Here is a 21,497-nt window from a genome sequence, read left to right as displayed (position 1 = left end):
GCTAATCTCAGTACACAAGGCATTGGTATGTCCTCAGTTCAAGAAAAAAGAGGGTTAAAAGGGACTAATCACTTCCTATTTGGAACGCATTTTGAGACTAACCGTTACGACGACACAATTCTCCAGCATAGGACTTACTGACCAACGCAGCAATCTTAGTGAGTGCGCTATTGATGGCTGGCCGCAGGTGTCAGAGAGAAATCGAAATTCAGGGGTTAGGGAGCGAATTTTTCGCAGTAACAGGAACGTCAACATAAAGAAACCGAGACCACTGGAGTGTATGCGCTGTGTTGTTGTTGTTGTTGTTGTTGTTGTTGTTGTTGTTGTTGTTGTTGTTGTTGTTGTTGTTGTTGTTGTTGTTGTTGTTGTTGTTGTTGTTGTTGTTGTTGTTGTTGTTGTTGTTGTTGTTGTTGTTGTTGTTGTTGTTGTTGTAGTAGTAGTAGTAGTAGTAGTAGTAGTAGTAGTAGTAGTAGTAGTAGTAGTAGTAGTAGTAGTAGTAGTAGTAGTAGTAGTAGTAGTAGTAGTAGTAGTAGTAGTAGTAGTAGTAGTAGTAGTAGTAGTAGTAGTAGTAGTAGTAGTAGTAGTAGTAGTAGTAGTAGTAGTAGTAGTAGTAGTAGTAGTAGTAGTAGTAGTAGTAGTAGTAGTAGTAGTAGTAGTAGTAGTAGTAGTAGTAGTAGTAGTAGTAGTAGTAGTAGTAGTAGTAGTAGTAGTAGTAGTAGTAGTAGTAGTAGTAGTAGTAGTAGTAGTAGTAGTAGTAGTAGTAGTAGTAGTAGTAGTAGTAGTAGTAGTAGTAGTAGTAGTAGTAGTAGTAGTAGTAGTAGTAGTAGTAGTAGTAGTAGTAGTAGTAGTAGTAGTAGTAGTAGTAGTAGTAGTAGTAGTAGTAGTAGTAGTAGTAGTAGTAGTAGTAGTAGTAGTAGTAGTAGTAGTAGTAGTAGTAGTAGTAGTAGTAGTAGTAGTAGTAGTAGTAGTAGTAGTAGTAGTAGTAGTAGTAGTAGTAGTAGTAGTAGTAGTAGTAGTAGTAGTAGTAGTAGTAGTAGTAGTAGTAGTAGTAGTAGTAGTAGTAGTAGTAGTAGTAGTAGTAGTAGTAGTAGTAGTAGTAGTAGTAGTAGTAGTAGTAGTAGTAGTAGTAGTAGTAGTAGTAGTAGTAGTAGTAGTAGTAGTAGTAGTAGTAGTAGTAGTAGTAGTAGTAGTAGTAGTAGTAGTAGTAGTAGTAGTAGTAGTAGTAGTAGTAGTAGTAGTAGTAGTAGTAGTAGTAGTAGTAGTAGTAGTAGTAGTAGTAGTAGTAGTAGTAGTAGTAGTAGTAGTAGTAGTAGTAGTAGTAGTAGTAGTAGTAGTAGTAGTAGTAGTAGTAGTAGTAGTAGTAGTAGTAGTAGTAGTAGTAGTAGTAGTAGTAGTAGTAGTAGTAGTAGTAGTAGTAGTAGTAGTAGTAGTAGTAGTAGTAGTAGTAGTAGTAGTAGTAGTAGTAGTAGTAGTAGTAGTAGTAGTAGTAGTAGTAGTAGTAGTAGTAGTAGTAGTAGTAGTAGTAGTAGTAGTAGTAGTAGTAGTAGTAGTAGTAGTAGTAGTAGTAGTAGTAGTAGTAGTAGTAGTAGTAGTAGTAGTAGTAGTAGTAGTAGTAGTAGTAGTAGTAGTAGTAGTAGTAGTAGTAGTAGTAGTAGTAGTAGTAGTAGTAGTAGTAGTAGTAGTAGTAGTAGTAGTAGTAGTAGTAGTAGTAGTAGTAGTAGTAGTAGTAGTAGTAGTAGTAGTAGTAGTAGTAGTAGTAGTAGTAGTAGTAGTAGTAGTAGTAGTAGTAGTAGTAGTAGTAGTAGTAGTAGTAGTAGTAGTAGTAGTAGTAGTAGTAGTAGTAGTAGTAGTAGTAGTAGTAGTAGTAGTAGTAGTAGTAGTAGTAGTAGTAGTAGTAGTAGTAGTAGTAGTAGTAGTAGTAGTAGTAGTAGAATACTTTATTGAAGCGCAACACTTAGGCCCTTATTACAACGATGGCCTGCTGGACGAGCAGGCGCTATTCTTCCTCACCCTCAGCACCAAGCCAGTCCACCCAGGTCCAGAGAGTATGGGTGGGAAAGAAACCCGATTGCAATGCAACCGGGCATGAAAATAGGCAGTGGGAAAGGTTGGCATAAGGGGAAGGGCAGTTGGGGCATGATGGATCACGACGGAATTTGTACAGACATAGCCGTGCAGGGGTTATGAGCGTATTCAGCATCTGCCGAAGGACATGAGCCTCTAGCATATATAGGACTATCGGTCGACAGAACGTCATCGTGTGTTCAGGCACAGCTTTCACTGAAAACTGGGTGTTTTTTATAAGGTAGAACAACCAAATAAACAAAAAACAGTTGCCGTCATTATCCCTCCCACTGGCTCGCATGGATCATGCCTGCGTCGACACTCATTTTTGGCCGGATCCCAAAAGGTGGCAACCCATCTTTTCGTTAAAGACGTCATAGATTTCAGGGGAGTGGCGCGGAGAATTTGCATTCTTTTCGAATCAAGTTCGTGTCTTTTGGTATACATGGATATTTTTTCACGACATGCGCACTAGGAACGGAAACAGCCAACTCGTTAGCTTTGCTCCGCAAACGTTATCTTTTCTCCGCGAGCGGTAAAGTGTTTTTTTTTTCTATTTTTTTTTAAACATCGATTACATTTATTTTTACTTTCAGCGATTTTAATTTATCACTCCTGCAAATGCATATTACTCGCAGAGCTACTCGCAGAGTTTGCGGGGAAATAAATAACCTCACATACATGCACGCACGCAAAAATAAGCCTAGTGCAGCCCCTTCTAGCATGTACAGCAATGCCACCGAGAGGAAATTTATTGGTCCTTCGCCACTAATGCGGAACCTTTCGCTCAATATTGTAAAGTTAAATAAAACGTAAAAATACGTTGGAACCCAACCCGCTGATAAATGGTAACTTCCAAAAATTTCATTAAAAGAAATTCTCAAAAGTTGTGAATCTGGCCGGTCTAGCGTATACAATCGCCTACGAAATGATTTCAAGTTGTACTTCGTAAATAGAATTTGTTAAGTTCTACTCATTGCATTTGTTGCTTTTCTGCTGTTGTTTTCATGTGTTGTTCGACAATTTCAGTTGGCGGGCTTGTGTGCGATTTTGTTTTTGTAAAGACCGCAGGCATTTTCAAGCTTCTTTTAACCTGTGACCCGTTCTAGGTATGTGTCCATATACATTTGAGAATAAATCATATTCCTTTTCCTTTTAGATTCTAATGTGTGATGTGCAACAAAACGCTCCCATTCAGTGAGAAAATCGAACACATTGCGTTCGATATCACCTTCGCATCACGCAAGAAAATATTTCGTTCTTAAATGGATATCAAAATCATCGCATGAAAAAAAAAGGAAAGAAAACGAGAAAATACCACATCTGCGTTATTCAGATGCAATTTCGTCGACCCACTGCAAGAAGTCAGAACTGCCGTGACTGTTTACTTGCGGGTTGCACTTTTGGCGCTTCATGAATGACCGGCCGCCGTGTAGCACAACCACGGGATAAAGTCAGATAACGCATGGATACGAAGAACCCGTACGAAATCGGCTGAATACCGCGAAGGAAAGTCACCTCAAACGCTTCATTTCGTGCGGGTCATGCCGTAACATGGCCTCCGAGATCATACCCGTGCGCGGGGGTTGGGTGATCTCGGAGGTCATGGCCGCTAAGGACGACGGTTCGATGGTTTGATATTCGGTTTATGGACTTCAACGTCCCAACGCGACTAAGGCTACATGCGAGACGCCGCAGAGAAGGCCAGCGGAAATTTCGACCACCTGTGATTCTTTAACGTCCACTGACATCGCAAAGCACAAGGATGCCTCTTCCTCTCACCTCTATCGAAACGCATGCCGCTGGCGGTCGGGTTCAAACCCGGGTGCTCCGGTACAATGGTCGGTCATCTTAACCACTGCGCCACCACGGCGGGACCATTGAAGATCCCTAAATGGTCGAAATAACTCCGAAGCCTCCACTACGCTATCTCTTAGTTACTCTATCCACTCTCACTCCCACTTCCTTGCTTACTTTACAGCGCGATTCAGGTGCCCAGAGAAAACATGTGACAGATGCTGCGCCTTTCCATTCCTATATTTATATATAAAAAAAAGGGGGGGGGGGGATTGAAAGGCGGTATTAATGAAATCTAATAGAGTACGATGGGGGGCTAGTTGGTAATGCATTATTGAAAAAACTTAACTGCGCCAAAAGGACGGGACAAGAGAAGAACACAGGGCAAACGCAGACTAAGAACTAACAACGCGTATTAATGGGGATATCGCGGCTACTCTCACAGCTATACCATGAAACGTCTACAGTTATTTTGAACGTCGCTTCCAATGAAACGCGGCTGGGATTAAACACGCGAATAGTGTTTAGAAAAAGTTTTATTCGACACTATGCATTGACATGTGTGATGACGAATGAATAAAACTGAAAACGTACACGGTTAAAAACAGGAGACACTGCACATAACATACATCATGTCGAGGAAATACATCTAAATTAACGATTTACATTCCGAAATAAATCAATAATTGGCTGATCGTAATGATGATATTATTGCGAAGAAGAAGATCGGCCGTGGCTCGAGAGGAGCCCTCGCGCTAGGCCAGCCATTAAATCATCGTTCATCTTGTCGCCATGTTAACTGTACCGCCTTCTTGCTTGTCACCACGTAACAATATGCACAATAACGACAAGAAACAATTAAACAAAAACGAGCCACGTGCGTCTTCAAAGGAAGCGATCACGCCAATTAATTTACACCCGATGCACGCGCCATCGCCTGAAGGAACATGTGACGCGCAAGGTGACAACGTGCGACCTGAGACACGTTGACAAGACGCGCACACACAAAGGGAACGCGGGAGATCCTCTCTGTTACAGGACGCATTTTCGTTTTGTAATTATAATTCTCTTCTATTGTCGACGCTTATCTGAAGCAAACGCGGCTCTGTCTACGTAACGTCGTCGCCGACAGTGGGCGGCAATATCGATACGTAACCTTACGAGAAAACTAAGCCGCCACTAGACAAGCTGATCGTTCATGGTTTGGCTTGGCTTGTAGGGTTTAACGTCCCAAAGCCTATGAGAGACGTAGTGGAGGACTCCGGAAATTTCGACTACCTGGGGTTATTTAACGTGCACTGACCACAGGTCGGCGGACTCACTCATGAGTCGACTCCCTCGGGCTCACTCAGGCTAACACTCAGATCATGATTTGAGTCGTGAGTGAGCCCGGACTCACACTCAGATCATGATCTGAGTCGTGAGTGAGTCCGGACTCACACTCAGATCATGATCTGAGTCGTGAGTGAGTTCTGACTCACACTCAGATCATGATCTGAGTCGTGAGTGAGTTCGGATTCACACTCAGATCGTGATCTGAGTCGTGAGTCCGGACTCACAATTGGATCATGACCTGAGTCGTGAGTGAGTCCGGACTCGCTTTCAGTTTATGATCTGAGTCTTGCCGTGTCCGACCTGGAAAGTTCCTATGAAATCAAATGAATTCTTGCTCAGAGGTTGAAGAATCATGATCTGAAGTGATCGAGTGAGTAATGGGCACAAGTCGCTAATTAGATCCTAGCGGACTCGAATTGCCTATGTAATTCTAATAATGAATAAGCTTTCTGGTGAGCTGATGATAAAGAGCAATTTCGTAGTTTTTTGTTACGCAATTATTTTGACTGTGTGCGATTAATGCAGGTTAATCGAACATTTGTTCTCGTTGGCGTGTTGTATTGCAGTGACTATATAGTTCTTCCTTTGCTGTTTATTTACTTCGGAATATTTCGCAAGTCATTTCACGGGTTAGCAGCTCATTGGTGCACAGCGATGCGAACGAGCCAGGCTAGCTGTGCATAGCTAATAATATCAGGCTAAGTTCGAAGAGACCACTGTGTAACCACATTTTTAATGTTCTTTCTTATTGCGAAAGAAGTCACAGGCTCACCACCACAGACCAAGAATCTTGTTCGATATTTCTTTTTGTGTGCCATTGCTCTAATTGGGTAGGCTGTTTGAGGAGGTCACAAATACGTGGCTACGTACGTGGTTAATTTAAATGCATTCCGGCATAGCTGAAATTTTGCTTCGGTCGATTTGGTCCAAAACCTGTCCAACATAATTCACCAACGGCGACCACGATGGTGACCTCCAGGGCCGCCTTATATTTTGCCCACCCATCGCCGAAATTTGATCTCGACTGATTTGGGCAAAAATCTGTCCAATTTAATATGACTATGGCGAACAAGATGGTGACCTCCAAATTTGACCAGCCCCACCCTCAAATTTGGTCCTCACACCCCACTAGATTGACCTGAGCCGATTTCGGACCAAAATGAACGGACAACATAATTCAATTACGGCGAACACGGTGGTGACCTCCAAATTTTGGTTTGGGTCACACACGGTTTACCAACCCTCGAAATTTGATTTTGGCCAATTTACATCAAAAGCGATCAGTTCTTAATTGCATTGACCATCCTCGACACTACGGTTACCTATAAAGTTGGGCATTACCATTTCCAAAATTTGGCCCAGGCCGCCTTCGAAGTTTCACCTTTATAATTGGTATCCAACCATTATTGACTGTGCCCGATAAGATGGCAACCATCAAATCGGCCATAGCCACATAAAAATTTGGCCCGTGCTATAGCTAAAAAGACCAAGCTTTCGTACTATAATCAGCTTAAAAGAGATAATCCCCATCATATTTTTTTCCTTTTCCTGTAACCTTTCAACTCATTCATTACTGAAGAAAACAGTCTAATCATGTAATGTTACACATTCTTTTTCTATTTATTTCCCGCGTTTTTCTCGGTACTGCATTCCGCCTACCTATACAAGCTTTAGGACCGTCACTCGTTGCTTGTCGAGAGTAGAAATGAGGGATTCTATGATGAGTGAGTTCAGATGAGTCGAAATGAGTGAGCTCAAATGGGTCGTGAGTTGAAATGTGTGAGTCCAGATGAGTCTGTGTTCAGATGTGTCGTGAGTCGGAGTGAGCGCAGATGAGTCGTGAGTCAAAAATGAGTGAGTCGAGATGAGTGAGTTCAGATGAGTTGCTAGTTGAAATGAGTGAGTCCATGATGAGTCTGAGTTCAGATGAGTCGTGAGTTGAACTGGGTGAGTGCAGATGAGTCGCGAGTCAAAAATGAGTGAGTCGAGATGAGTGAATGAGCCCAGATTAGTTATGAGTCTGAGTGAGCCTGAGTGAATCGTCATCATGCGTGAGTTAGAGTTCATGAGTCTGAGTGAGCCCGAGTGAGTCGCCAGCTTGCGTGAGTTTGAGTTCATGAGTGTGAGTGAGTCTGGGCCTTGTGAGTCTGAGTGAGAGTGAGCCCGCAGATAGACCAAATTTTTCTGAGTGAGCACACGTGATTCTGCCGACCTATGGCGTTGACATCGCACAGCACACGGGCGCCTTGCTTTTCGCCTCCATCGAAAAGCGGCCGCCGAGGCCGGGATTCGGTCCCGCGTCCTTGGGAACAGTAGCCGAGCGCCGTAACCAATGCGCCAACCCGGCGGGTGATCGTTCATGCTTCCATACCCAAATAGAACCTTATAATACAAACGCGCTTTCGCACGTCCAACTCGGCTTTGCCTTAATTGAAACCTGCTAATGTTTGAACGTCGTCGTTACATTTTAAGTACAGATAAAAAAAAATCAATCAAAATTTAAATTTTAATTGATTTGTTTTAGTGAATTCTCAATGTGCTTGGCAGTAGCTGAGCGACAGAATACCTGCGGGTGAAATAGGAGTAAACAAGTGACGATATTCACGGCGCGGCTATAGGCGCTGTGAAACTGCAATAATTAAACTCAACCCAGTTCGGCCACTCAGGCCAAACTGAAGTCGGCCTATTCATTTGAAGCTTTTGCAAATAAATAAAAAAAAAAGAGAGAGAAGAATAAAAAGCCAGAAATTTACGGAGAGGTGTCGCCTGCTTTTTGCAAACCTCGATCAATTCAATTTTCCTACGAATCACCGAGGCTATAGACCCCGTTTCCATCCATGCACTTCAACCTTTACTACGGAGTCCATAATCTTCTCGACGTCATCATCGAAGTACGGGAAGAAAGTTTGCTCCACTCTCAACTGAGATCTTTATCTGCAATAAATGCTCACTTTAACTGGTTTCAAACAAAACATCAAGTTATAGTAGCAAAAAAGCTACGCAACTACCTTATAACGCAAAATTGTATGGCGCTGTCCTATAGTGCCACTTTATACAGCACTTGCCCTCGCAGAGGCAACACATTCGTCACGATTTCCATTTCACATGCGCGGTAAGAATTCGACGCGCGTTCCCCTCTTTATTCCTGTAAATACGAAGGGTGCCTGACCCACGCCGCCTGTACACAGCGCCATAGAGCTTCTGGCAGTTTCCCAAGGCAGATGAAGCAATATTTGAACGGAAAGCGTTTTTCACCAAAGGTCCCTTAGACCGAGCGCACAGTGAACGCTATAATTCTTCTACTACACTGTATGCAGGGGCGGAGGAAGTGTACAAAGCCTAAGATGTACACTTCAGAAACAGAAATTTAAATTTTATCCGACTGTATAATGAACGGTCTTCGTAGATTAAAGGAATTACTACAGATGCTCAGGTGATCTGATGCGAAGGTGTGCGGAAGCAAAAATGCGCTTTCAGGACTGGATGATTCTTGGAGTGATGTTCTTCCCTTTGGTAGCATCCTCTTGTCTGAAATTTCGCTATTTGTTCTTACTTTACTTAGGCTGGTTTTATGACTCTAATGATTTAATGATTGACATTTTCTGTACTTACACTTCGTTTTACTTGGGCTCGGTTTATGGCTGGCTAATAATTTTTAATGCTTTTACCATTTGTTGAAAGGTGTACACTTCACCATTGTACTCAGCTTTTGGATAAGCCGCTCAGGTGCTATCGCCGACGTGATTCACTGGCGCGTAGTAGGTTTCGGAGCAGCTTTCTCGCTCTCTGCGTGAACTGCCTGCATGGAGGCGCGCTACGAACGCCCAAGGCTTCAATAGGCGGCCACAAAGAAACACAGGCCGGTATTTTCGCCTAATGCACTCGTTGTTGTGCCAGTGGGTTTATCACACAGTAGCCCACCGTCAACAGGGTTGTGCCAAGGAGCTGGTAACGCAGCGCTCGTCACCCGTTTCGTGAACGAGGGCTGTCAGCTTCCTGGGCGGTAGCGATGAATCCGAGTCGGCGTTGGTGAGATGAAGAAAAGGCTTTATACACTATTTACATGTATTTACACAACAAGATCGGCTCTGGGGCCGAAAGCTAACATAGCCATACGCGACTGTTCTCGCGCAGCGACGGCCGGGGAGATTCCGCCGCGTCCGCACTGTCAGGGGGCGAACTGCTCCCGATGGACGCTCGTGACGAACTCACACTCGGAGTCTCGAACGGAAGCACTTGAGACTCCGTTGCCGAGAACCGTTGACGCTCAAAATGGTCCAATCCGACGGCAGCACTTTCGCAGGGCCAATGGGAGAGCTTGCTGCGCTCTCGCTTCAAATATGCCGCGGGGCGAGAAGGGGTTCACCGTCAGGGCCACGGCGCGCCGTGCTGTCTGGACGTTCAGCGCATGTTAAAACACGTCGCTTCTGTGCCTTTGGTACGGCTCGCCTCCAGTGCATTGGTGCTTTGCAGAGAAGTATCCAAGTTTGTGAAGGAGGCGTTCGCCGAAGAAGTTTGGCGTCCGGCTGAATTTCTGGGCGGCCTTGGCCAGGCACAACATCGTACAGCTTACGCAGTAAGGAAAACCTCACAGCACGATCAGCGGTTTGCGATAGTGAGTTTGTAATGTATTTTATCAGTTATTATTAAGGCGAAAGCATTTAAGCTATGATGTGTCCCCAAAACCTGACCGCAAAATGTTCACCAAAATGTGTCGCCGGATGTGACGTCGTCATCAGGTGATGTCATATCGAGTTAATGGTAATTAATATGAGTAATTAATTATGCCAAAATTATAATGATTACTGGTGATAACAATGAAGGATAAATATAATCAATAACAACCTAATTAATGAGAAGATAATTACTGCTGCAATTAGTGATAAGTAGCTAGTAAAAACGTCGCGGAATAATGTTTTCGCATTCTCCCAAAGCAGTTTCTTAAGCTCTTGTCTTCTCTGAAGGCAAGTGTATGAAATCATGATGGCATCAATCGTGACGTCATACTGAACGCGAAGAACTGCTATGACGATTAGCAGTGGTGGGCGTGATGTCACTGCCCGCAGGCCAATCAGTTTGGCGCTGAATTAGACCGAGAGCACGAACGCCAACGCCGGCTCCGCAGAACAGGGAAACGTGCACTAAAAGGCAATGTTGTAAAAAGAATGCTCAATCATTTCTACGCGAAGTATGCGGATTACTTTTCCTCTTCACTGTCCGTGAAACAATAAACCTTTGCGACACATTTGCTTTTGGCTGCATCAGAACGGCTAATTGGTTCAGGTCAGCGTTACCTATCTCTCGCCAAACGTCAGACGTTTGTTAATCCCAACGAGGACAGCTCCGGCGCTAATTGGATCGAGAACATGCACTCGGGATCCATGGGAGCTAGCTGTTTCGTGTAGAAAACACAATGTCCAATCAGCTGCGGCAAACACTGAGAGGGAACACACACGCACAAAAACCTGTACGGAAACTGATTTCTTCTTATCTACGGATTCTGCTTTATCCTTGAAGATCACCAAGATGGAGAGAAATGGGAGCAAAAAAGGGAGTAAAACAATTGGAAATGTATTTGAAACGGGTTGAAACGAGAACAGAAAAGATACCCGGGGCAACACGGATGCACAAGTGTGCACGGCTGCGGGGTTAGCAATCTTCTATGCCACTTGCCTCCGACGACCCGACAACAGCTTTCCTGGTAGGGAGCGGAATGGGGAAAGTCTGCTTTTCCCTAAGAGCGGGGTAAAGAGATTCTTGAACTAGAAGCGCTTGAAGATAATGAGCCCTTCCTTTATTTTATTTTCGTTTAACTCCTTTAAAAGCAATTTCTCTCTTGAATTATAGTAAAGGTAGTGGGGAAGCGCTGCGACGGAAAAAGACAATCGATGTTACACGAAACACGGTAGCCACGTCGTGGACTCTCAGTCAGGCGGCGTGCATGATAAGTTCAACTCGAATGAAAAATGAGCAGTTCAATCGTCACTTAATTACTGTCCTAAGATGAGCGTCAATCCATTAGCTGCCTCTATCTATCCCGAGTAGTGATGCGTGCACGCACCGCATCGTTTGTAGTACACAACTCGGGGAGGAGGAGCCGTGTAGACATCATAGCGATTTCATCTGCAGAGGCTGCCGAGAGAGAAGCACGTGAGAGAGTAGAAGTCAGGTGATAAAGTAGCCACGTCATTAAATTTTCGTGCCGCGACGTCATCCATGATTCAGCTGGCCATCAGTAATTGTTGCCAGAGAAATTCTCGTTAGGTCAGATTAGGTTTACGGTGTTTAACTTCCCACAGCGTCTCAGGCTTGAGAGTCGCCGTAACGACAGGGCTCCGCATGACTTCGACCAATCGACCAATAACGACTATGCAGTAGACACATGGGCGGTATATTCAGCAAAATATGCTCAGCCTCTCCGGAACAAAACGATGGCCATACGCGCTGGCAAGCAGGTCAGACAAGGGAGCGATGTAAGCGCAGTTAATTCGTCAAGATGCAAAGACGGCGCTCACCTTGGCGGACTTCCCGAGCCCAGCACGCAAAGCCCATGACTGGCCGCTGTCCTCAGCCATGCAAGGGCACACCGGCGGCTGCTTGCATGCGCCGCCGCTCAACCTGCACACAGAGAGGGAAACTTTAGACACACAACTCTAAAACTTCCCTTGCGACAGTTTTCCCCAACTTTATTTCTGCGCAAACAATACCTTACACACGTAGGTATACGTTTTTCGCCTCTTTCTTCCGATATCCGAGGTAGACACCGAAGCTTGGACAATTAATCCACAATCACAGATAGGTGGATTTCGCAAGAAATAACGGCGGTATGGACAAAAAAAAAAAGGGGGGGGGGGGAGAGAGAGAGAGAGAGAGAGAGAGAGAGAGAGAGAGAGAGAGAGAGAGAGAGAGAGAGAGAGAGACACTCGAAGCTTGCTGAAAGGCACCGTGTACGCACATATCACACTACTCCCTGACCTCTCTACTTATTCCCCCCCCCCCCCTCCCTTCCCCCGAAAAAAAAAAAAAAAGAAGATATGCCCTAGGCAAGGGAGCGGCAAAGTAAAATAAATAATTCATCTATGAAATTAGTGCGTCACGATGCTAAGTTTGAACAGTGTTGCATGGATGCTGCTTTCGTATCATTAGTCCGTTTTACCTCGCTTGTCATTGGTGGAGCACATTTGCCACGGTTCAGCGCCTAACCTGTGAAAACCTTCAAATTCCTCAATTTTATTTGCGTACTTTTGTACCGGGCGGATTCCGATTTAGAGCTTCGTACAGTGGCCTATTACAAGAATATAAGAGCCCTCACGGCCTCCACAACTCGAGAAGATGGCTCAGGAGAACTATATATATATATATATCAAACAGAGAAACGTTCGGTTAGGCACCCCCAGTGATAGCAGTGATAGCCACAGGCGTTGCCTCCCTATTTAGAAGCATGAAATCGCTAGCATAGAATCGCGGCGCCAACCTCAGTCGCTTGAAGCGAAGCCGACCGGCCTGCGAAGTTTCGCCGCACACTCCGCGCGAACGAAGCGCGGCTAAAGAGTGCGCGGCATCGTGAACGCTGCCCATTTCCGACGAGCAGGGGTTCGCGAACGGCGAGTGGGGCGCTTGCGTAAAACACCAGCAAAGGCGCGCAATGGTCATCCCCGCGATCGAAAGTGCTCCATGGGCCTCTTTCATTCTTCCCCCCTTCTTGGTGCGCGCACTTTCGATTACGCTATCTATCAAAGAGGGAGACGTGTTACGGCACACTCGAAGCAAATGCCGCAGCTTCGGCAGCCAAGAAGAGTACGTACAAACAAATGAAGCCAAAGAACTCGGTCCCTCTTTCACGCAGGAGAAATTTTACTCAGTCGGGAGGCGCGGGCGACGCACTAAAATGTACGCCGTACGAAAGAGGAGGATAGTTTTTTACAGAAGGCGTCGCAGAAAGGGCGTCGCAGGCCCTTTCACGAGACGTGTGCGGCCGCTATAAACAAGTATCGACGGTTGGGTTGGTTGGTTGGTTCATAGGAAGGGAAAGGCGCAGTATCTGTCACACTTGCTCTGTGGACACCTGAACCGCGCCGTAAGGGAAGGGGAAGGTGGGAGTGAAAGTGGATAGAGAGAAAGGGGGGTCGTAGTGGAGGGCTACGGAGTAATTTCGACCACCTGGGGATCTTTAACGTGCGCTGACATCGCACAGCACACGGACGCCTCTTCGTCTCGCCTCCATCGAAACGCAGCCGCCGAGGCCGGGATTCGATCCCGGGAACTCCGGCACAGTAGTCGGGCGTCTTACCACTGCGGCGAATTCTTTCTGTGCTGTCTTCCATTCATTTGTCTTTTTTCTTGTCCTGCGAAACGGCGTGTCCGCTCGTGCCAGGCGCGGCTCTTCTCGGAAAGAGCGCACGCCGATTCTGCAACTGGACGAGACGCTGTGGTGTGCTCACGACGGCCGCGAAGCACGCAAGCCACCTAACAGATGTCTGCAGAGTTCAATGCCGCCAGCCCATTCATGTGAGGATGGTGAACTGGGCAACGCTTTGGCTGGGCTGGCTCTCCTAACACACCTAAATTTACGTCAAGAAGGTCGAAAGGGCGTCGAGGTCAGTTAGTTATAAACTGTGTATGCGACAGCGAAAAGATCCCACGTCGAAGAACAACCGTTGTTGTTGTTGTTGCGACTGTAAGAAGAAAAAGAAAATGGCACGGTCTGCTACTGGTTCTGTAGCTGAGCCACCTCCGCTGCCTCGTGCGGACAGAAGAAAATAAAATAGAGATGAAAAAAAAAGAAGAGAAAGGCGCGCGCCGCAACAGCCGTCGTCCACCACCGAAGCGGTGGCGGGTGCAATGACGGCCTACAACAGATAAAATACGGCGGGCAGGCTAGCACCCGCCGCAAGCGGCGGTGACCTACCTGTACTAGCCCCATCAGTGCCAGGAGCAGTCACCCTCGGTCCTACATAACGGCCTACCCCCAACCGCTGTCGCCCTCGTCGGCGTAGTTATAGCAGAAAGCGGAAAATCCTGATTGGTAGAGAGGGCCACGATGTCACAGCCACGCTACCTCGTGCACGAATTTTATGCACTCCGCAACGCGCGCAATGAAAGTGGTGGAAAAAAAAAAGTTATGTCATTTAAGCCTTTCCCTTCCGTGTGATTTTATACCAATGTAATCAATGACGAATATATTCGTCGTGAAGAAAAATCTCACATTTAACCGATTACTATACTATGCTTGTCCTGTCGCATCTAGCCGCGATTTTCGACACGAGATGGCCACACTTGTCTATGTTATCTTATGTTGTCTACGGTGCCTCAATTCCGCTTCGCCTGGTCATCGAGATTGTGAAGTTGCCGCATCAAGACGCTGTTTGCAAACTTCTCAATCATGTAGCCCAGGCCTATGGCTACCTGCAGTCAAGGCCAAGAGATGACTAATAGTGAAACGACTCGGTCTAACCCGAGTAGAAACGTGGAAAGTTGCTGCCATATTCTTCATTAAAGAAAAGTAAGCAGAGTCCCGGTGCGCCCTAGGTCTTTTGGTGGGAGGGCGATCATGAAAAAAGAAAGAAATAGCAGGGTTACAACTAAACGAAAGAATGGTTAATTCGGTTTAGCGATTGGTCGGCAGTTTTTTTTTTTTTTGCCCTAAGTTGCGATTTGGTTACGGTCTAGGGTATGCACGACAACGAGTTCGTTTACGGTGTCTTCTCTCCCGTTCCAACTCAGCCCGCTGGGCACGGCGCGCTTCTTCGGCCGAGGTAGCAGAAGAACCAGGCTTACTCAACATCCTGGCGTGGTATGACGTACCGCAGCAATTGCGCGGAGCGCCTATGCAGGCAATCATGGCGCGTAGCAAGATATTATTTTATTTATTTTATTATTTTAGTTTGTAGTTTATTATTTTATCTACCTAAGTATCATGTTCTACTTATTTTATTAGTATTTACTAATTAGCATCATCACTATTTATCATCTTACATACCCTAATAATAATCTCATTAGTAATTTTTACAGGAAAGGAAAGGCGCAGTATTAGCCGCGTACATCCTGAAATCCCGGTTAGACCTTGTGGAACAGTGCATTCGCACTAAAAATTCAAGCGCACCCCCAACACACACACGCACGCACGCACGCACGCACACACACACACACACACACACACACACACACACACACACACACACACACACACACACACACACACACACACACACACACACACACACACACACACACACACACACACACACACACACACACACACACACACACACACACACACACACACACACACACACACACACACACACACACACACACACACACACACACACACACACACATGCGCGCGCACGCACGCACGCAGCCACGGTGCCTCCCACGGAGCTCAACAAAGGGACGACAGAGAACACATAGCAGAGACAACGGCGGAAATTTAACCCCCCTTAACCTGGTTACAACGAGCGAAAGTACCCGCCGCGGTGGCTCAGCGGTTAAGACGCTCTAGCTCTGTGAGAGCCAGTCGACGTGTGGCTTATCTATCGCGACATTTCTTTTTGTCTTTTAAAGAACAGGTTTCCTAAACAGTACGACTATGCTGGAACCTACCGGCAGCGGGCGCCTGCAGTTATGTATACCGTCCACACGTCTCTAAACTGGCCTAACAAGAACGAATGATAAAAAAGTTTTTTAACGCGTATTATACTGACAGTGGGTTTTTTTTTTTAATCGTTTACTGCAGTGTTTCCGCCGTCCATGCGGTTGCGCGTAATTAATGCCAAGCCATACAACCCCGCTCTGCAGTATCAACACGACTCGCTCCCGCCGACGAACGGTGCTGACGCGCCGCCGGCCAACACGGTCATCTGTCTCGGCGCGGGATTCGTCAACGCGAGCGGGCTTCATTAGCGAGGCCATCACCTCGACAACGGCGTAGTCCTCACGGGCCCAGTGCTGGAAGAACTGTCTCGCGCGGTCAATACACCAATCGATGCTAATGGGAGGACACGGCTACGGCAGCAGCTGCAGTGCCGATACCCGACACCTGCGACATTAATTCTTTATTCCCCACGTGCGTTGATGCCGAGACAAAGACGCAGAGAGAAACACGTCGCGTGCATTGACACGCCATCCAAGCAAGCCCGAGGGCGAGTGAAAAATCGATACCCAGAACACACAGAAAAAAGGAACGGATCTAGAATGAGAAGGAACCAGCACGTCTAGTGTGCTTGTACATGCAAGCTCATTTTTATGTTCCGAAACTATTTCGGAAGGCAAACAATTCGCTGTCTCTTTACCGTGACCAAAAGGGCGCGCTGAACGCATACCACTTATTGGCAGTTAAATCAATACGGGAAACTGTAGCGTGGGCCTGTGCCCAAGGATCTCTGCCGCACAAAATGGGAGTTCTCAGCATATATGAGCATTTATCAGAATGGATCTTTCTTTAGAAGGCCATATATTTTATCGAAGTTAGCTACTTTCTCCTGCTCCTTGCACAAGGTTGGTGATAACATCGTATTCTGTTGGGACAACCCGTGCCCCCCCCCCCCCCCCCCCCCCCCCCCCAATACAAGAAAAGAAAATACTTCAGAGGTTGAACCGCAAGTATCAAATCTCCGACCTCTTCCTATCTCCCGAAGCGAAGTGGCGGCAGCAGTCCACACTGCAACTCCAGCAAGCATTCATATTCAACGGGTCACGTAAACGTGTATTCTCCATTACCGGATGTGGCCATTCGCCCACCGTGAGCCTTCAGCTCAAGTGCAGTCTAGAAGACGGCATGGCCGCCCGTGACGCACTGAAGGTGGTGCGAATAAGCGGAGTATTTCCAACAGTAGGCTGTGCCTTCAAGTGCACACCTGCCAGTGTGGCCCCGCCGCCTCTCGGTGGGAATTGTGACGAGAGCGCTGAAAGTCGCCTATCCCGCAGCACACACGAGCGAGCGGGGAAGCTCCGGTGTGTGCTGCGGGAAAGCTCCGGGAAGCGCGAGCACACGCTCCGCATGGTTACCAGGCGCTCTAATTTTGCGAGGTCCTCCACTTGAGAAGTGGACAATGCATCAAAGATTCTAAATCCAAGCACCGATTACCGACGACAATAATAGAGAGATTTAGCTTGCCGGAGACGTACTGACGTAGACGAATAGCGGTTTACCGTACCCCTCCCACGCAGGCGCAGTGGCCGCGAGGATCACTCACCCCTGTCAATGCGAGCGCGCAGGAAGGGCCCAGCAAATCGGTACACGTCTACGTCAGTACGTCTCTGGCAAGCTAAATATCTGTAATGATAATCTCTGCGCTCCACATCTTTGGTCCTTGTGCAGAATTGCAATAACGGCGCCGTCATGCCGTTCGTTGCATTTCGTATTCCCGTCTTTCCCAGCATGTATCCTTTATTTTATTTATTTATGCAACTCGCTACGTTAGAAACGCGCGCGCCCCACACAGAAATGGGGCAACACAAACGAACACAGAGCAGCGCCGTTATAGTAAGCGCGCGCCGGCTGGCACCCAGACAACAAGTAAGCAGCACCAATGCTACGCGAGCCTCTTCCTCTGCAGGCTCAACGCGCGGCGAAGCGGAGAAGGCCGCCGCCGAGACAAGAGGGAGGCCGGAGTGGTGGCGGCGTCGCTGTCAAAACAAACAGCGCGCCCTCAAGTGGCCCGCCGCGGGAGCGAGACGCCTTTCAGCGATTGAACGGCGGAGGCCACGCGAAAACATCGCGGCGAAAGGGGAGAGCGGCGGAAGGATTGCTCCCCCTCTTGCCCTATCTCCGAGGCAAGACGAAGGGTACCACGCGCGCGCACTATCGGGTGCGCGTGTATGATGGGTGCTGCTGTGCTGTTGTTTGGCCGGCAGCGTTGCATCCGTCGGCTAGGGTCTGTCGGGAGCTAGGATGCCTGCAAGGTCCACTCGGCAGGCCTATGTAAAGGCTATGTATGTAGTAACGGGAAATTTCAACAGTTAACCACTCAGTGGCCAAAACTTGCCCGTAGGCTGTGACACCAAAACCACGGCGCCTCGTCGCCCGATCTTATGTAACCGTATACGTCCGCACACAAGTGTATACGCGAACATTGTGGCTTCAAGTGCCAACACAAGCAGTCATGTATATCCAGATTAAACCGATAGTTCTTCCATCGATATTGCCACTAAGTGGTGAGCTCTACTAGAATATGCCAAATGTCCCGCCGCGGTGGCACAGTGGTTAGGGCGCTCGACACTGTGCCCAAGAATGCAGGGTCGAATCCCGGCCGCGACGGCCGCTTTTCGGTGGAGGCGAGAAGCTAGGCGCCCGTGTGCTGTGCGATGCCAGTGCCCGTTAAAGAACCTAAGGTGATCAAAATTTCCGTAGCCCTCCACTATGGCATCTCTCATAGCCTAAAACGCTTTGGGACGTTAAACGCCGCTAACCAAACCAAACCAGAATATACCAATTATATCCTGCAACACAAATGAGGTGCCGGCCGCGTATATGAGCCAGTTTACGGAACTACGTACTAAATTCGACGTTCCTTGCGATTGGTAGGTCATCGTCATGATTCTTATTATTTCTTAGTCTGTAACGACGCTTGGGAAGATGGCTCGAGCCGGAGCATTAGTATGGTCCGCTTTCACCTTGATTCTTGGCCAGATTGTTCGCACTTACCGCACTTCTATGCATACTAATAAACCTGATGCCTGGACTAGGTATATAAGTATTGCACGTTTTTGTAAAACAGAAACAAAAACATCTAAACATTCGTTCTTTAATAACACACTACCAGGAATTGTAAAAACTAATTCCAAACGCTTCTGGAAAATAGTAAATCCTGGCAAGTCTAGAACTCAGCCTTGTCTACAGGACGCAAAACCCCCAACTCTCACAACTTGAAACTGCCAACCAACTCAATAGATCATTTGCCAGCGTATTTACTGCTGAAAGGAACATGCCACCGTCATATGTCTCACGTCATTCTCAGTGTGGTAATATGCCAGAACTGGTTAATTGTGTGTCCAGAGGGAGTCCTACAAGCTATTCACCGTCTTCCTAACAAATCAAGTCCTGGTCCGGACGGTATATGCACTAAATTATTCATAATTACCACTCCCTATTCCTCATCTTTTCTTTGCAAGTTATTTCAGTAATCTACAGATAACAGCACCCTACCCCATGACTGGAAATTCGCGCACGTCATCCCCATCTACAAATACGAAAATCGCAACGACTGCAGACCGTTATCACTAACGTCAGCCCCATGTAAAATTCTAGAGCACATCTTGTACAGCAATATTATGCAGTACTTGGTAAATAATAACCTGCTTTTTCCAAACCAGCAACACGGCTTTCAGCGAGGGAAATCCTGTGAAACACAGCTTTTCGAACTTGTCACTCGGTCATTAGGTCAGACTGACGCTGTGCTCATAATTTTTCGAAAGCTTTCGACAGGGTTCATCATCACCGTCTACTTGTAAACTTTGAGAATTTTATTCTTTATGACAGCCTTTTAAACTGAATTCAAAAGTTCTTACTAGATAGATAGAAAGTAATGACATTCACTACACGTCGCTCTACCTTATCATTTTCTCATAATATAAATGATGCTCCAGTCAATTAAGCGGGTCAATCAGTTCAAATACCTGGGCGTCATCTTGTCAACTAGCCTAACTTCGAATCACCACGTTCGATATACATCACTAGTAAAGCGAGTAAAACACTAGGATTAATTCCAAAAATACTCTACATGGCTACATCTGACAAAATTTTTGGTACAAAATACTCTAGCCAGACCTCAGCTCGAATATGCCTTAATTATTTGGAATCCGCATCAGGTTTACTTAACGTAGTTTCTGGAATCGTTGTAGAATCGTGCGATTCGTTTTAAAACAGGAAACTACACTCACGAGAGTATGGCACAGCTCCGCACCTCCTTGAATGTACAAACACTTCAGCAGGCTTCATTACTTCTATATTTCTTCAAGCTCTGTCACAGCACTTCCACTTTTCGACTTCAACATATTCGCCCTGCACCATACATCTCTCATCGCACCGACCATCCATGCGATGAGACCATATGCGTGCGTGCGTGCGTGCGCGCGCGCGCGTGTGTTTGTGTGTGTTTGTGTGTGTGTGTGTGTGCGTGTGTGTGTGTGTGTGTGTGTGTGTGTGTGTGTGTGTGTGTGTGTGTGTGTGTGTGTGTGTGTGTGTGTGTGTGTGTGTGTGTGTGTGTGTGTGTGTGTGTGTGTGTGTGTGTGTGTGTGTGTGTGTGTGTGTGTGTGTGTGTGTGTGTGTGTGTGTGTGTGTGTGTGTGTGTGCGTGCGTGCGTGCGTGCGTGCGTGCATGCGTGAATTTTAATGTGCATTTCAAAGTTTATCGCATTGCCCTCCAAATCAATCATGCGAGAAAAAAAAAAGCATCGGAAACATTTCTTCATTTTTAAGTTATATTCTAGTCATTTGACATCAACGGCTTTTTTTTTTTTTCTTTTGGGGGTTTTGGAAGTTCAAAGTTTACTACTTTTTCTCCAGTATAATAAGCCGTGTGACAAAAATATGCTGACGTTTTTTTTTGTTTTTTTTTCTTGCGCATGTGCTTCTCAGTTTGTTCTAGTCAATATACATAGCTGAGCTGCCAGTTGTGTAGTTTTTCTGTAATGTTTCTTAGACAGTGTAAAGTATCAGCGCCCGAGAGAAACATTCTCGACGATGAAACTACGACATGACTAGCTTCTCTTTGTACTTCACTGGAAATACAGATGAACGAAACGACGTTACATTTCAAGTTTTAACGCTTCGATAGTCATCAGAATAAGGAAAAAACAAAAATTCAGCATTTCGGCATATTGCAGTGTTTCAGTTGATTAAGCATTTATCACTAAGCTTCTGAACTAACTAGATTCTGCAACCAAAGCTAAATGACAATAAATAAAAAATATTGTTCTGCAGCCCTCTCACTGTTCTTTTCTATTTAGAAGCAGCCATCTATAAAATTAAAGGATCAGCACACATTTTAAAAGCTTTTTAAGGGTACCATACTTTGTGCTTTTTTTCCTGTTTTCAATGCCTCTAGAAAAAAAAACGAGAAAAAAAGCTTTTTTTTTTTTATGTTTCCCGTTTTTTCCGTGCTCTCCTATCTCTACTGATGACATGTCGGGCACATGTGCGAACATAAAAAGAAAAAAAAAAAAACACACATTTAGTTCAACCCCAAGAATTGCGCAACAAAGGTCAAACTGAAAAGGATTTCAGTCGGCTAACAACAGTGGGAAAAAAATGTAGATGTTCAACTATCCTTGAACCAAGTTTCATGAGCGTTAGCCATG

General features: G+C 46.1%; 1 protein-coding gene across 2 annotated transcripts in view; it reads right to left on the bottom strand.

The window, feature by feature from the left end:
* Positions 1 to 21,497, bottom strand: part of ATP8B (ATPase phospholipid transporting 8B) — a 146,701-nt gene that overhangs the window by 64,685 nt on the left and 60,519 nt on the right. For both annotated transcript variants that reach the window (XM_084593110.1, XM_084593111.1), the window contains exon 2: positions 11,712 to 11,814. In XM_084593110.1, coding sequence (XP_084449236.1) covers positions 11,712 to 11,748 — 37 coding nt within the window. In that variant the 5' untranslated portion in view covers positions 11,749 to 11,814. The remainder of the gene's footprint in view (positions 1 to 11,711; positions 11,815 to 21,497) is intronic.

The sequence above is a fragment of the Amblyomma maculatum genome, chromosome 2 (assembly GCF_055883805.1).
Source record: "Amblyomma maculatum isolate TAMU_Amacu chromosome 2, ASM5588380v1, whole genome shotgun sequence".
In the NCBI taxonomy this organism is placed as follows: Eukaryota; Metazoa; Arthropoda; class Arachnida; order Ixodida; family Ixodidae; genus Amblyomma; species Amblyomma maculatum.
The sequence above is the reverse complement of the archived record's forward strand: the minus strand, read 5'-3'. Positions and strand labels throughout refer to the sequence as shown.